The 17,862-nt window shown below is 38.6% G+C and overlaps 1 protein-coding gene across 1 annotated transcript in view; it reads left to right on the top strand.

Annotated features, from left to right (window-relative positions):
• The window catches only part of URI1 (URI1 prefoldin like chaperone), an 83,296-nt gene extending 65,653 nt beyond the window's left edge, over window positions 1-17,643 (top strand). The window contains exons 6-11 of the mRNA XM_056136584.1: window positions 880-937; window positions 3,285-3,453; window positions 6,712-7,072; window positions 9,408-9,550; window positions 11,237-11,483; window positions 16,823-17,643. Of these exons, the coding sequence (XP_055992559.1) occupies window positions 880-937; window positions 3,285-3,453; window positions 6,712-7,072; window positions 9,408-9,550; window positions 11,237-11,483; window positions 16,823-17,005 (1,161 nt within the window). The 3' untranslated portion in view covers window positions 17,006-17,643. The remainder of the gene's footprint in view (window positions 1-879; window positions 938-3,284; window positions 3,454-6,711; window positions 7,073-9,407; window positions 9,551-11,236; window positions 11,484-16,822) is intronic.
• The last annotated feature ends 219 nt before the right edge of the window (window positions 17,644-17,862 follow it).

The following is a 17,862-nucleotide window of genomic DNA, read 5'->3' as shown; positions in this document are numbered from 1 at the left end:
TTTAAGTGGATATTCTCTCTCTCTCTCTCTCTCTCTCTCTCTCTCTCTCTCTCGTTTTTAGACTGTACCTGGTGTGCTAAGGGATCAATCCTGGTGGATGTGGAGGATATATGGGTGTTGAGGATAGAACCTGGGTTGGCTATGTTCAAGGCTTGCAACCTCCTCACTGCACTCTGTCTGGCACCTTGCTTATTTTTTTTTTAAAATTCACTTAATTGTTTCTTCATTTTTAGTTGATGTCTTCTGTTTTGTCTACAAGAATATTGATTTTCAACATCCTTAGTTCTATTGCTGTGACTACTGTATCCCTTAACTCCTTCAATTCTAATTGAATGCTTTAATGTTTTGCCTCAGTTTTTCTTCAGCTCAGTGAAGAAATTGCTTTTTCCTCATTTCAATTCCCATTGAGCAGAGACTGTTCTGAGGTCATGTTGGAGCAGTATCTAGAGTTTGGATAAACGTAGAGACTTCTGTCTCCATGTACTGAGGCAGCTGAATTCCTTTGTTTTCTTATTATTCCTAATGCTTTGTTGGAGCTACGTGTGGAACTGAAGTAGAGGATCTAGGGAGTGGATATAGGCTTAGTAAGAATTCGTTTGTTTTGGAGCCACACATGTCAGAAGTTAGGGCTTCCTCCCGGGTCTGTGCTCAGGGATTTCTCCTGGTAGTCCTTGGGGGACCATATCCAGCTCCAAGGAGTGAACTGCTGTCAGCTACATGCAGAGCAAGCACCCTGTTTGCTGTACTATCTCTCCAGACCCCCAATACATTTTAAAAATGATACTGTGTTTTATTATTTCTGTTTTATTGAAATCATGTACATGTTATCATTAATATGTTTGATATATTATTAATGTGCTTTTTATCTTGAAAATATAGGCTGCAGGTGATATTGTTGATATAAGAGAAGAAATTAAAAGTGACTTTGAATTTAAAGGTAAAATGTTTTATGTACAGTTATTGTATTTGTCATCGTGGTGAATTGATTTTCAAGGAGTTTCCTGTATAATTTTTGGGATTATATGATGAGATTCTTTATAATAAGGTAGAAATACTTTTTTTAAATAAAATTTTCTATAAAATTGTCACATATTTAATAAAAAAATTTAAATTATGGTTATCGTTTTTGTTTGGGGCCACAAACCCAGTGGTGCTCAGGGCTTACTTCTGGCTCTGTGCTCAAGAATCACTTTGGCAGAGCTCTGATGTGCTGGAGTTTTAACCTGGTTCTAACCACATGTAAGGCAGGTGCTATATGTCCTGTACTGTACTGTCTCTCCCCCTTCTCTCTCTCTCTCTCTCTCTCTCTCTCTCTCTCTCTCTCTCCCCCCACCCCCCACATGTAGTCTGTCATGCTCTGGGGCTACTGACATGCTCCTTCCTGGGGGACCTAGTGCTGTGAATCTCACCCTAGGCATCCCACATCCAAATTACGCACTCTAGCACTTCAGAAGTAAAACTTAAAGAAATTTAATATTTTTAATGGTAAGCAATAATGATTAGTAACTTTTGATGGAAAATTAATTTCTGACTGATATATTTAATAGGCGAGATAATATAGCTTTCTCCAAGTTCTTTTAATGCTCCAAATGTCTAAAACTTAGAAAATGTGTATTCTGTACATGGTTTTGTATTCCAGATTTGATTTTTGTTTGTAGGGATATTTTGACACATAGTATATGTCTAGCTTTGCCTCATTTTAAAGCTGTAGTTTTGGAAATAAGCTGCTGTTTTGGAAATAACGAATGGATATAATCTCAGCATATTTTCCTGCTCTGTGTTTTATGTGCTGTCCACTGAAGTACCATACATAGGCTGCTCTCATGTTCATCTTAACAGCTTTCTGTAGCCAAGGTTAGATTATGGGTGGGGATTTATGTCTATAAAAATGATGGTTCTTTTGTCAGTTGTAAAAAGTTACAGCAGTGAAGCTTTAAAAATTAAAAAAATATATACAAGTGCCACAGATAATTATAACTTTAATTAAAAATTTTTTAATTATAATTTGAAAAGTTTTGTAATTTGCTGCTATAGAAAACTTAATATTTACTTAAAAATATTTTACTAATTGGCAATAATTGTAAAAGCAGTCATAACAGATATTAATATATAATTATATCATAATAAACACATATTCATGTATAAATATAACATATAGCCATTTTTATATAATAAACAAATTAATGAATACATTTAATATACAGAATTGTTAATTTTTAACAATATTTTATTAATGCTCTCATGGCTTGATAAAAATATTAGAAACCATATTCTAGCTATCCTATCACTATTGATGTGTCTCACAAATAATAGTGACTTTAAAAGATAATTCAAAGGAGACATATATTGTTTCAAGTGTAGGACGAATTATTATTTTTGTTTGAGGTAATCAAAGATTTGATTTATGTACTTTATATACTTTATAGGTCTGAAAAAAATTTTGTCTTCATATAGTAATATTTGTTTTTTAATAATACTACAGAGAATAGACTCTGAAACAATTTTGATATTTTAAACTTAAAAACAGTGCTGTAAACTTGAATATGTGATTGAGATCATCTGTTATGTCAATGTCTCAACAGCTTTTCTAATTTCTTCCTATAATCTTTTAAGTTTTTTTTTAATCTTTAAGTTTTGTGTTAGAAATTTTTTTTAAATAAAATCAAATTTGTGTGAGTTAAGATTTTATCTCTTGCCCTCACATTAAGATTGCAAGTAAGATAAAGTAATTTTAAAAGTAGAAACGTTTTTATATAAATTTATAGTAGAAGTGTTTGGGGATTAGCCTACATAGATTTCTTCTCAGGTATTCATACCTGACAGTGACTTGGAGTTGAAAATATCTCAGTACTCGGCTTTTATGTGTTACTTTACTGACTGAATTCTCTTGAGTAAGGATGGAAATGGGCATTACTCATGTTAAATTTTGCACTGTAATGGGTAAATTTTGAACATTTTAAAGATGCTGATGCATTTTTGAAGCTTTCAATAGCTCTTCACAACCTTTAATGTGTATGCAGTTCCTCTGGGACTCTGTTTAAGTACCATTTCTGATTCAGCAGGTCCAAGGAGTCCCTGAGAGTAAATACTTGGGAAATGTTCTCTAGGGATGCCATTACTGCTTCCTTGGACCATACTTTAACTAATAAGATTCCTGAAGTTCTCTTGGTTTAAAAAAAAATTGTTCCCTCTTCTTTATCAACATCCATGTGCCTCAGTAAGTCTAGATTTATTCCCTTTTAAAGTTGATTAGTAAAGCTCTCTCTTTCTCTCTTTTTTAATAGCTAAATACCGAATTGCTCATAAACCTCACTCCAAACCCAAAACTTCAGATGTTTTTGAAGCGGATTTTGCAAATGCTATGAAATCTGATAATTTACTTGCTGATAAGGAACTGTGGGATCGGCTTGAAGAACTAGAGAGACAAGAAGAATTGCTGGGTGAACTTGATAGGTATATAATGACAAATGATATTTCCAAGAGAATTAAATTTCATACCCCTTATTGATCTTTTTTCTTGTTAGTAGAATAGTATATGCTTATTGAAGAAAATAAATATAAGTGCTACCATCCTAAAATAAATATTGACTAGAATATTTTTGATATGTGTTTTTATATGCATGTATATTTACCGAAGTGCTTAAAATCAACCTTTTATAGTAAGGTTTTTGCCGTATTTTATATAATGAAAACAGTAAAATATACCAGATAGCTTACTTTTAATAGTTATGGTTGTCTTATATATTTGGGGGAGGGGTTGGGAGGGTTGGCCAAATTCAGTGATGCTCAGGATTTACACCTGGCTCTGCACTCAGGAATTGTTCCTGGTGGTGCTCAGGGGACCATGGGATGCCAGGGATCAAACCCGGGTTGGCCACATGCAAGGCAAGTGCCCTTCCAGCCACACTATCATTTGGGTCCCTATATTATATTTAAATATAATGTTTTTGTACTATAGTCAGGAATATGCCATATATTTGAATGACTTATAAAAATATTTTTGCTTTGAATTTAAAATTGTTACTGTAGAATGTTTATCCTTTATTTTCTGTTTATTGAGCAGGGAGTTTGTAATTGGGTCAGGCAGTTTATTTTTTAAAAAGTTATTTTTGAGTGTTGAATGTGATTTTTTTGGTCATGATTCTCTTATTTTTCCATGGTGTTATTTCAGTTTTATTTCTTTTGGTGAGGGAGGGTGGGGGGTTGGGGAGCCATTCCCAGTGATGCTCAGGGCTTACGCCTGGCTCTATACATAGGGATCACTCCTGCATGGTCTTCAGGAGACCATATGGGATGTCGGGGAATAGACCTGGTTCAACCGTGTGCAAAACAAGTACCCTATCAGCTTTACTATTGCTCTGGCCCCGTACAACAATTTGAGTCTCAAGAACGGGTGGGGTGGCGGGAAGGAAACTGGGGACATTGGTGGTAGGAACTGTACGCTGGTGGAAGGATAGATGTTGAACATTATATGAAACCCAATCATGAACAACTTTATGACTGTGAATCATAGAAGCTTCTAAAATATTCTGAGTATAGAAATAGGAGTTAATTTTGGGTTTCTAAGTAGAATTTTATTTCTATTATGATCAGTATCTTTTATATAAATGAATATAGCAATATTATATTCTACTTAAGATTTTGGGACTGGAGAATATAATACAGAATATAATGGGATTTGTCTTGTGCATCTGGCTGACCCTGATTTGAATCAGCACTGCTACCTGTGGTCCCCTGATCACAGAGCCAGGAGTAAGTACAGAGCACTGAGCACTACTAGTCATGCCCCCAAACCAAAAATTTATAAAATCACTGTATCACTGTCATCCCATTTGTTGATTTATTCGAGCAGGTGCCAGTTACGTCTCTATTCCTCCCAGCCTGAGATTTTAGCAGCCCTTGGAGGCTCTTTCAGGGTCAGGGGAATGAGACCTGTTGTTGCTACTATTTTTGGCATATTGAATATGCCATGGGGAGCTTGCCAGGCTCTGCCCGTGCAGGTGGGAGGGATACTCTCGATAGCTTGCTGGGCTCTTCGAGAGGCATATATTCATTGCCTACTGTCTGAACCCCATCACATATGGTGTGGTAATTATGGAAAATGGGTAGGAAGTGTCTTATAATGTGTAGCGCAGCCATGGTCTGGAGCAGCCTAGAGTGTGGTGGCAGTTGGGTAGTGTTGGTCGGCTGCTGGGGCTGGGTCCCTTGGGGCGCAGAGGGCTCTCACCCGCCCCACTCTGGGCCGCCCCTAGTGAAAATAGCCTGGTATGGAGTCCGGATTCACCAAGCTTGTTCATTTAAAGACAGAAATTAAAGAACGGCAAAAATTCATTTAAATGACATTTAAACTCTGGATGTCAGTGCAGCCAAGAGTATGGACCAGTCTTTCCCTTAGTGGAATGGACCATAGTCCTTAGGGATGGTGGGGTGCTGGGACAACCCGGGGGTTTCAGAAGCCTGGGTACAACTGGGGGTGATGTTTTCTGCCTGGCCACTTGAAAAGAATGTAGACGTTTGGGAGGCAGTGGGGTTACCCCATAGCACTGCTTTTCCTTCCTGAAAAGGGGGCAGTGGGCCAGATAGGTTCGGGAACCTCTGAGCAGATATGATGCAGTTCACAATAGACTATACTCTTGATTTGGAATTGACTAACAGGTAGCCCAGAAGACTTCATTTCCTTCTCTGCCTCCCACTTTGCAAACATACACTCCCTGTTTTCCATGTCCTACGTCAGTGAATAACATGCATCTGTGTGTTAGTGTCTAACCCCTCAAGATGTAGTACCATGAGCCCGTAATATGGCCAAATCCTACTGCAAAATGGGGGCCAGAATATATGTACAGGCAGTGAGGCACCTGCACGCCACCGACTCTGGCTCAACCCTTGGCACTGCAGACCATCTCCCCCGGGGCCTGCCTGGGGCCAGCCCTGGACACAGAGCTCTGTGGGGCCCAAAGTGGCCTCCTCTGGCCCCTCTCACACTGGGGGAAAAAAGAAATGTCATAAGACTGTGGGAGTGATTTTCAAGTCTTGATCCACCATTAAGGCTTGAAAATAAACATCCCTGCAAACAGACATGGCGTCACAGCCCGAGGCTTCTTTCTTTTGCAGGACAAGGCTGAGGACAGCTCTTGCTCTGGGAAGGAGGAGGGTTCCGAGCCAGGGCCAAGGGCTCAATTGCCGGACGGTGGACAGGATACCGGGCCCCGGGCTCTGTGCTGGGGGGAGAGTTTGAGTAACTGCAGAACACAGAATAAGCATAGACAGTAATAGTTTTTTTTGTTGTTGTTTATTTTTAAAACTCTTATTTTCTTTTGGCCACACTCTGCGGTGCTCAGGATTTACTCCTGGCTCTACACTCAGGGATCACTCCTGGCAGGGCTCAGGGGACTATATGGGATGCCAGCATCAAACCTGGGTTGACTACCTCTAAGGCAAGCACCTTACCTGCTGTACTGTCTTCTCAGGCCCCTATTTTAAAGCATCTTTATAAATTTAGAATAAGTGTCTTAAAGCCAATTCAGAAATCTTAATGTTGTATAAATTGGAAGAAAAAAGAGGAATGAAGGGAGGAAGGATGAAGGGCAGAGAAGGAAGGAGGAAGGAAGGAAGGAATCCCCAAATATTCAATTTTTTCTTGTTGAAATGATGTACATGTTTGAGTATGTAAAATTGTAATGTTTGAACTTGTTAATTTCCTTTCTTTTCTAGTAAGTCTGATACTGTGATTGTAAATGGAGAAGATACAACATCTTCAGAAGAGGAAAAGGATGAACAAAACATAAATGTGAATAGGATGCATCAAATAAAAGACTCTCATACTTCTAGCAGTTATAAGAATGTTACAAATTCAGAACTGTTCAATGGCCAAATGAATAGTCAGCTGAACGGGTCAGTGAATGGTTCAAATTCTTACAGTAATGATGAAGAAGAGGAGGAAGAAGAAGAAGATGATGATAATGAAGGGGAGGATGAGGATGATGACAACAATGAAAATGACCATGATGCTTTAGATGTTGGAGAAAATTCTATACCAACAATATATTTTTCTCATACTGTTGAACCTAAGCGGGTTGGTATACTTCTGACTTTGTTGATTTTGCATATAATTTGAACCGTAAATACCAGCCACAATACTCTGTAATAGAATAGTTTTAAATATTGTTGTTAGTGCCAAATAAGAAAACCACTCTTTGCCTATTGTTTTAATTAGTTTATCCAGGAAAAAAAAAAGGAAAATAAGTCTAGATGGTATTGTGCATTGTTCTTTAAAGCCACAATGAAATTAGAATTGTTAAGGGTCTTGAGGGGCTAGATTTGAAAGTCAACTATTATATTTACATCTGTTCTTCATTCAAAGAATTTTCTTAAAAATTCTAGAGTTAATTTTATTGTGGGCATTTTAAAGTGTATAGAATGTTAAAAGTGACTGTGTTTGTCAAGTTTCTAATGATATCAGATTGTGTTCTAGGTGTGCACAAAATGAACAGGAAGAGCAAAAGGGAAAAATTTAAGTAGAAGAATTTTTCTGACAAAGTAAATATAAACGTGTGGGTAATCATAACTTTAAAATATTTTAGAAATGAGAGTCGTTATAGTGGTCTTACAGCTTAGGGTTTTCAAGCTCTTTTTCACTATCAACAGGCTATTCTAGAATCCCGTTTTTAAGCCCATGGACCTGTGTATGACTTAGCCGTGTCTGCTTGCATGGATGTGCAGGGCACTGGATTTAATCTCTGGCACAAGTCTGGGGAGGCTGACATCTAAACTACATGGAAACACATTGGCTCTGATTGAAGGATAGGTCTTAAGCTCATTCCTTTGCCCTCTTTACTCAGAAGAAGCCACCAGGAATTCACCTTCTAATTTGTTTTTCTCAAAGAAGCATAATACTTAGAAGACCATAGAGTTGGTTAGTAATGAAGTCAAGATTCCCTTGTCTAAGTTTAGTGCTTTTTACCTCAAGGTGTCTCAGCAGGGATTGCCTTTATCGGATATAAGAATCTGTGGTATCATTTTTAAGTGCCTCTGATGATTACCTAATGAAACATGTTACTTCTTAGATTCCTTGAATTATCTCTTAAGAGAAAGTGAAGTGACTATATGAATTCTGTATTTTAAAACTTTAGACTTCATTCCATTATGCTTTTTTCTTTTAAAAAATTGACTGCTTAGCTAGAAAAAAGTTTGGTTTTGGTGTGTGTGTGTGTGTGTATGTGTGTGTGTGTGTGTGAGTGATTTTTGTTTTTCACCCTTTCAGGCTTTAGATTTTTCTTTCATATAGATAAAATAGGAAGAGTACTATTGTAGTGGTGTTAGGTGGAAGAAAGTCACAGTGTATAAAGGTCTGGTAGAGATAGAAAAACGATCTTTTAATCCTGAACAAAGTGGTATTTATTTTTCAGTCTTGACTTTCTAAAACTTAGAGGTATTTAAAAAAAAGAATCTAAAAAGCAGTTGATACTGTTCTTACCACATACTTGGTTATGATACAGGGGACACACCTGGCTGTGCTCAGGGTCTATTCCTGGTCTGTGCTCAGGAGTAACCCTACGTAGTGCTTAAGGAATCCTTCCTATGCAGTGCTGGAGCTAGTGGGATGCAAGGCAAGTGCCTTTAGCCCTTTTTTCAAACGTTAAGAAAACATTAAAAACATTTAAAAAAATTTTTTAATTTTTTAAATACCCAGCAGTATTCGAAGGAGTCTGAACCACTGCTATGATGCTGAGTCTTCTTGTGAGACCATTCTAGTGGGTTCTAAGTGGTACTTACGGGCCACCAGGGTTATACCTGGTATCGCCCTATCCTGAGGCTTCAGACATACAGACATGTGCTTGACCACTTGAGCTATCTCTCTGGCCCTTTCCCTAGTATTTGTTTTGGTTAATTGTGCCTTTTGTTTTGAAATGCATGCTGTAAGCCACTTCTGTCCAAAGTGATGTGAAAGAATAATAAATCTAGCAGTTTATGTGTATTTTATCTTCTGTATAAATAGTTATACAGTCCTTCCCCCCACAGCAGAGTTTGGCAAACTCCTCGTGGCATATTCCATATATCAAACCCAGTAACAATGATGGGCCTCATTCCCCTGAACCTGAGAGAGCCTCGAATGTGGCACTTTCTAAATCTCAGGACTAGGACGAAGGAGATGTTACTGGTGCCTGCTCGAGGAAATTGTTGAGCAACAGGATGACAGTGATACAGTGATACAGTATAATTAGTTACGGAAGACTAGAATTGGGCATATAAAACTATAATAATGCTTAACTAAATACTGCTATATAAGATAAAGACTTTTTAGCCAAAACCTCTTTGAAAATGTTTATCAAATTTCAGTATCAAAAATTTTAACTCATTATTTTTTTTCTATTTAATTTCTCAATCATTTTTTGGTGTGAAATGTTTAGGTTCGAATAAATACTGGAAAAAATACCACTTTAAAATTCAGTGAAAAGAAAGAGGAAGCCAAACGTAAGCGAAAGAACAGCTCTGGTGGCGGCCATGCTGCCCATGAGCTGCCAATGATCAGGACTCCTGCTGACATTTACCGGTGAGTGTTATTCACAGCAGAGCAGAATACTCCTTTCCCTCTTCTTTTGTAGCTCTGCATTTTGGAAGAAAGTTTGTAACACAAAAGGCTCTCACTAAAAAGTAAGGTATTCTTGAAAAGCATGTGGTGCTAGGGATTAATCTGGGGTTGGCCACATGTAAGACTCCTGTACTTTTTTCCCTTTTTGGGTCACATCCGGCAATGCTCAGGGGTTACTCCTGGCTCTGCACTCCGGAATTAGCCCTGGCGGTGCTAAGGGAACCATATAGGATGCCAGGGATTAAACACTCTACCTGTTTTACTATCACTCCACCCCCTTTCCTGTACTGTTAAAGTCACTGAAACTGTTGTGTTATCATAGTTTAAGTCTAAAGTAATTAAAGTATTTTATGTTTTTATTTCCCTGCCCCTTTTCATCCATTTCAAATGATGATATTTAGTCCAGAATGAATAAGCAAATGATGTTTAGTCCAAAAAAAAAAGGTTAACTTGTGAAATGAAAGTTTGTTTCAGTGAATCAACACATGTTTGTTCCATAGCTGTGGCAGTGATTGACATGTGACTTACCTTTTTCAAATTAGAAATACTTTTTTGTTCAGAAACTTATCATTTTAAATTACTTATTTTGTGGCCCATCTTTATAATACAGTGTTAATTGCTAAACCTTCTGTTAGTAGTTTCAAATTTATATGAAGTTTTGGTAAATCAAACTATTGTCACTCAGAATATGTTTATAAAGTGCTATATTTTAGGCAGCTAGAGAGATAGTATAATAGGTTGCTTGCCTTGCACACAGCCAACCCAGTTTTGATCCCCTGTACCCCATGTGTTTTCCTGAGTCTCCCAGGTATAATTTCTTTTTTTTGTTATTTATTTATTTATTTATTTTTATTAGTGAGACACCATGAGGTACAGTTGTAGACTTACAAAATTTTGTGCTTGGGTTTCCATTATACAATGATCACATACCCATCCCTCCACCAGTGCCCATTTCCCACCACCACAGATCCCAGTATCCCTCCCGCCCCACCATCCGCTCCATCCTACCCTGCCTCTGTGGCAGGGCATTCCCTTTTGTTCTCTTTCTCCTTTTGGGTGTTGTGGTTTGCAAAAGAGGCATTGAGTGGCAATCATGTTTGGTCTGTAGTCTACTTTCAGCATGCTTCTCCCATCTTGGGAGGATCCTCCCAACACCCTTTATTTGGTGCTCCCTTCTCTATCTGAGCAGCCTTTTCCCCTAGCATGTGTGGCTGGCCTCCAAGCCATGGAGCAAAATTCCTGGTACTAATCTTGGCCATTCTTGGGTGTTAGTCACCTATTTTGTTACTTTATGTTCCCCAGAGGAATGCAATCTTTCTATGTCTATCCCTCTCTTTCTGACTCATTTCACTTCCCAGGTATAATTTCTGAGCACAGAGTCAGGGATAAGCCTGAGCACAGCTGTAGCGCATGCTCCCCCATGCCCCCAACCCAACCAAAAAAAAAAGTTTTTAAAAGGTTTTTTTTTAAATTAAATCGAAGGTTATATTTTATAAAATAATTTAAGAATGTCGTTTGATGCTTTAAAATTATTGTGATAAAATTTTCAGTAGCATAATTAGTTTCTAGTTTCTGGAATACATTGTAAACTTATGACCAGTTTTGTGAGTTATCTAAAGTAGGTGTATGTGTATTTTTTTATTACAGAGTTTTCGTTGATGTTGTGAATGGCGAATATATCCCTCGTAAGTCAATCCTGAAGTCTCGAAGCAGGGAGAACAGCGTGTGCAGTGACACCAGTGAAAGCAGTGCCGCCGACTTTGATGATAGGCGGGGCATTCTGAGAAGCATTAGCTGTGAAGAGACCTCTTGTAGTGACACCAATGAGAGTATTTTGGAAGAAGAACAACAAAACCACCCCAAAAAACTTTTGCCTTTATCAGGAGCATCAGAGGTGTGTATAGAAGTTATTTCATTTATAATACAGATTTTGTATTACATCTTTAGCCATTTTTTTCAAAGAAACTCTTTTCCATTTTAAAAAATTAACTGCTGCCATATCTTCCCCAATTTTATTTTGTCCTTATATTATTTCGTATCATGTATTAATTATTAAAGTTTCCCAAATAGGTAGTAATGTTGTCTATTTTGTAGCTTCTTCAGTTTATATACATAGGTTTAATCTCAAAAGTCAGAGGAAAAAATTAATTCTAACCTTTGTACTTTGTAAATTCTACTTTACAAAAAATTAGTAGTCATTAGCAAACACAGTATAGGTGTTGTGATATTAAAATGGTTCAGACTATCCTGCCCTCCCCCACACCTCCCTTTTAGAATCTTGAAGTTCTAAATCTGTGAAATTGGATTTTAGAACCTCAGTACTGGAAATGATAATGTTTGAACTTCAAAACTGGATATATGATGTTTATTATACCCAGACTTTCATTTAAATAAGTTTTTAGAAATAAACTGAACCTCATATCAACATGATGTATTCATTTTTGTATATATTAAATGCATTAAAATATATCTTTCTATTTAAATCACTGTCACGGCCAACTGTCCTCCCATTGCTCATCGATTTGCTCGAGTGGACCCAGTAACGTCTCCATTGTGACAATTGTTACTGTGTTTGGCATATCGAATATGCCCCGGGTAGCTTGCCAGACTCTGATGTGTGGGCGAGATACTCTCGGTAGCTTGCTGGGTTCTCTGAGAGGGACAGAGGAATCGAATCTGGGTCGGCCAGGTTGGCTGCATGCAAGGCGAATGCCCTACCTGCTGTGCTATCACTCATGAGTAAAGTTTATGTTATTACTATTACTAAACCAAACTTTCCCAGGTTTATTTGGCTGATTTCCCCTTTTTACTTAGTTCCCCCTGGAAATCTCCTTAAGTGTCTCCCAGTTACACCACAGACCAGCTGCACTGGCCCCCTGGATTTTCCAGTACTCGGCCTCCCACCAGACCTGGGGTTGGGGTGATCACTCACTTGGGGAACTTCTGGATGTTCCGAAATAGTACAAGTTGTGCTGGTGATAATTGTGGATGATGATTATTAGCCTTTGGGGGCAACATATATGACAGCATAGGTGGTTAGAGTACCCCTCCACCCCCCATCATTTAATGAATTCAGGTGCCCTGGAAATTATTTTATTTTATATTCTTTTATACCGTTAGAAAAAAATGTGATGGGGTTAGATTTTAACTTTTTTTTTTGCATAATAAAAACCAGGCTTCTGTGAGTACTTAATGTATAGCTAGAGTCTAAGTTTGTAGCTTTTTCATGGGGAGAGGGGAGGTACATCCTGCAGAGCTCAGGACTTAATTCTGGCTCTGTGCTCAGGGATCACACTTGGGTCTTAAAGGACCATATGATGTGCTGGGGGGAATTGAACCCACGTAGGCCACATGCAAGGCAATTGCTCTACTCTCTGCACCACCTCTCCAGCCTTTTGCATTTATTATTTATCTATTTTAAAAAGGTTTTTTTTTTGATCCGCGCCACCAAGCCTGCCCGGAGGGGGAAGGGCGTTGACCAGCCCGCCCGCTCCTCTCTGGAAAGAAAGATGGCGGCCGCACGGGAGCCTTGTGGAAAGCGGGTTTGAGCCGGGCTCGGGGGGGGAGCGGCGGGGACCTCATGGGAAGGGGGGCTTTGTGGGCCGTCCCCCACGCCCCACCGAGGTCGCCAGCTGCCCCCCACGAGCGGCTCTCCGGCACGGCCACGGCCCCGGAGGCACAAGGACTTAGCACAGAGAACCAGCCGCTTGGAGCAGAAAAGCAAATGGACTTGTGTTGATCCGCGCCACCAAGCCTGCCCGGAGGGGGAAGGGCGTTGACCAGCCCGCCCGCTCCTCTCTGGAAAGAAAGATGGCGGCCGCACGGGAGCCTTGTGGAAAGCGGGTTTGAGCCGGGCTCGGGGGGGGAGCGGCGGGGACCTCATGGGAAGGGGGGCTTTGTGGGCCGTCCCCCACGCCCCACCGAGGTCGCCAGCTGCCCCCCACGAGCGGCTCTCCGGCACGGCCACGACTCCAGGGCACAGAAACCAATCTCTTAACTAGCTAACTTTTAATAGAAATTCTTCCAGGGTCAATAAGTAAAATAGCAGAAATTCAAAACCGCGCGGCCGCTATTGCGGCCGCGCGACATCATTTTATTCTTAAACCAAGTTGTAGAAAGCAAATCATTTCACAACGCTGTTTCAGCATGTCTGATTGGGGGGGGGGTGGGTCGTAAACTCTAAACAATAATTGTGCATCTTCTATCGAAATAATCTATCTAGTCAAAGTAGATAGAGTATTAACTAGAACTCATCTGCCTCACAAAGAATTGGGAGGGGTGGGAGGTGGGGGTCTATTGGGGTTCGGGGTTAAAAATGAGTATTGGTAAAGGGAAATGTGTTTGGTATCTACATGACTGAGACCTAAACCCAAAAGCTCTGTAACTTTTCCCACAATGATTCAATAAATAAATAAATTTAAAAAAAAAAAATAAAAAAAAAATAAAATTTGAGACCAATAAAAAAAAAAAAAAAAAAAAGGTTTTTTTTTTTTTTTTAAGCAGAAGGCACATCTGGCAGTGTTCAATGCTTACTCCTGGCTCTGTGCTGAAGGATCACTCCTGGCAGGGCTCCAGGAACCATATGGGGTGCTAGGGATTGAACCTGGGTCAGCGGTGTGCAAGGCAAGAGCCCTGTCTACTATACTGCCACTCCTGCCCTGTGGAATTAATTTTTTTGTCAGTGTCAAGAGCCTATATATATATACATATATATATACTTTCATATATTAAAATAGTTCACGATTATGGCATATATATTATGTAGCAGCGGGTAAGGCGTTTGCCTTGCATGTGGCCGACTTGACCAACCCAGGTTTGATTCCTCTGCCCCTCTCAGAGAGCCCGGCAAGGTACCAAGAGTATCTCGCCCACCTGGCAGAGCCTGGAAAGCTACCCGTGGCGTATTCGATATGCCAAACACAGTAACAAGTGTCACAATGGAGACTTACTGGGCCTGCTCGAGCAAATCGATGAACAACGGAATGACAGTGACAGTGACTTTTATATATGAAAATAAATATTCATAGTTACAGCAAGATATCTAAATATTTTTTGTTAATTTTTTTAATCTTTGATACACTGTTTTGTGTCTCTTTTACAAAAGTACTTTCAGTATGATATAACAAGACTGTGCTCATGATACAATGAAGTTTTTTAGAGAAGTAAACAGTTCTTTTTTGAGAGCTGAAATTCACCCAAGGTCTTAAAATGCTATGGGGAAGAAGGGTGGGTGACTTACTAAATATTTCAGGTGGTCTTTACTAATTTTTTATTCTTGATAACTCTTGGGAAGTAAATGATGTGTGCAAGTTTACTGTGAAATTTTACTTTGTTTATAATAAATTCTTAGAAGATTAAAGGTGAGATGTTTTAAGTAACCAGAACTCTTAAAAAATTGTAATAGTTCCTTGATCTTTGTTATAAAATGATAACCTTTGCTTTTGTTTTGGGGCCATATCCAGTGGTGCACAGGCCTTACTCCAAGCTCTGTGCTCAGGGCTCCATACATGGTATCAGTGATTGAAGTTGGGTTGGCTGTTGGCCTTACCATATTTCTCTCTCCTTTCCACTTTCCCCTGCTTTTTGAAAGTTCAAGTTATACTACTTCACTTTTATAAAAAGACCTATGTAGTTTCTGTAACTGAAGAAATCTAAAGCTAATTATTGTCTTTATGCTTAACAAACAAAAAGGAAATGTATTGCTGAGGGATTGTTTTGTGCTCAGAAGCAGGGTGCTTTCCAACAGCAAAAGTAACCCCTCCATGCTTCTTTCCTGGGAATTACTTAACATAGGCACTGTATTTAGTCTATTTTTGCTTTTCGTATATGTTAGTGTTATTTTAGTACTTGTGTGTTTGTGTTGCTTATGGTTTGGCGTAGGTAATCTTTGTGGGCTGGAGAGTATAGCTCAGTGGTAGAGTGCATGCCTTCCTTGAGGCTGTAGGTTCAATCACAGGCTCAATTTATTTTTTCCATAAATCAGTGTTCCTTTTCAACTTATGTAGGAATGTACTTTAAACTTCATGTTTGCTATATTTACATTTCAGTTTTCAGAGGGCTACTTTAGTTTTGGATAGCAGGATAACCTATATATTCAGATATGGCCTTGTTTATGTTTCTAGAATTGCATATACATTATTTTGTTCTAGTTAAATGTATAGAACAAACTATATCCTTAGTAAACATTCTGTTGAAATTGAAGAGTCGTGTGTGTGTGTGTGTGTGTATGTGTATGTATGTGTGCAACCTCTAGTTTTCATTATTGAATTAATTCAGTTTTGAGGTGGATGCTTATTTCTACTACAACAAGCACTTAAAAGTTTTCATCTGTTTCTAAAAGAAAATTGAACATGAGCCTAGAAAGTATTTCAGATATTGTATACATGGAGACTACCTATGAGAATTCGCCACTCCTGAAACTAGCCTGTTAGCAAGAAGGCACCATGCCCTCCATAGGATAACTTGTTCATCAGATGATTTTGGCAGCCTAATAGCTTTTTTATTTTAATGCAGGTTTCACAATGTGGTCTGAACATAAATGATAATTTTAGAAACTTTCATTTACTTTTGTTTAGTGTAGATCTAAAATTTGTATTACATTGTTTTCTTTCATGTGCAATGAAAGTATTTGGGTGTAAATGCATTTTAAGGGCATTTTTCTAGCAGTTTGTAATTTTTGAAATATAATTTGTCTTTGGGCTGGAGTGATAGCACAGAGGGTAGGGCGTTTGCCTTGCTCGCGGCCCACATGGCCGACCCAAGTTCGATTCCTCTGTCCCTCTCAGAGAGCCTGGAAAGCTACCGAGAGTATCTCGCCTGCACGGCAAAGCCTGGCAAGCTACCCATGACGTATTCGATATGCTAAACACAGTAACAAGTCTCACAATGTTACTGGGCCCGCTCGAGCAAATCGATGAACAACGGGAGGACCGTGACCGTGAATTTGTCTTTATTGAAAAATACTAGGAATTTACCCCCCCCTTACTTTTTTGGGGGTGCAGGAAGGATTTGGGTCAAAACCAGCAGTGCCCGGGGAATACTCCCGGCTCACTGCTGGGGGGCATGTGGTGCCAGGGAGTGAACCCAAGCGTGTGTTTTAGCTTCTGAGCGATCTCCTGGCCTCTCAGTTTACTTTAGTGAAACGTCTGATTGACAAATACAGGATTAACTTTTTTTTTCTTTGTGAGCATCTTATTTGCAGTCATTACTGTAATTTGACTTTTTGTCTTCTAGGCTTTTTCTGGGACTGTAATAGAAAAAGAATTTTCGTCATCTTCTTTAATACCACACACAGCCACGGTTCACCCTCTGCTGCCCACCATACCAGAACGAAAAGAAGTTCTATCAGAAGCCTCAGAAGAAACTGCAAAGAGGGTCTCAAAGTTCAAAGCTGCCAGATTGCAGCAGAAGAACTAGGAAATGGGAATTTACATCCTAAAACCTAGTTTTATATTTGAATATATGTATTATGTATATATGCATAATATGTATATTATGTAATTTGAAATAAGACATTCTGAGTTTATTTGGCAGCCGGGTCTCTTATTCTTATCAGTGACATTTAAAAAAAATCAAAGTAAATGTTTGAATACTTTAATATTCAGCTTGTTTTGTTAATTCTCTAAATACTGTCAACACTCTTGTCTAAGTTTTCCTTATGATGCAATGGCAACATTTTGAATTATTTTTCAAAGAATACTGTTCTTATGCATTGTTTTCGTTTCAAACTAAATACAGGCAGTTTTGTACCAGCTGTGATGTTGTGCATACCATATGGACCATTCTAAAGAAACTTTTAAAATTTCAAGTAGAGCCAACAGTTACGTTACTTGCTTTAGTATTTTAAGGCACTTTAAAAAAAATCTACTTTTTGTAGATTTTGCAGCTAGGTGACTATTTAAAAAAAAAAGTCTCTCCCCTTTAACTGCCATTCTGTAATCTCATAAGGCAGAAAGCTTACATGTACCCCAGGGGAAAATTTCTTTGACTGGAAGAATGCTATTTTGTAAAACATTTTTTTCAAGTAAAGATTTTATTAAACTTGGTATCTAAAATGTTGTGAACTTTTTGATTCAGAATTAGACATACATAGAAATGTCTTTCATTCATATTTATGGCACCACCTTGGATTCAGTAATTCATTAGAAACTACTTTTCTACTCTGTGTTGTTGTTACCGATGTTATAATTTTGAGAGAAAGGTTGTCTAAATGCAAAAATTTTTTTAACAAAAAATTTTGTTTTCATCTTTTCAACATTTTCATTCAAAGGATT

The sequence above is a fragment of the Sorex fumeus genome, unplaced genomic scaffold (genome assembly GCF_029834395.1).
Source record: "Sorex fumeus unplaced genomic scaffold, SorFum_2.1 ptg000122l, whole genome shotgun sequence".
NCBI classification, from domain to species: Eukaryota; Metazoa; Chordata; class Mammalia; order Eulipotyphla; family Soricidae; genus Sorex; species Sorex fumeus.
The sequence above is the reverse complement of the archived record's forward strand: the minus strand, read 5'-3'. Positions and strand labels throughout refer to the sequence as shown.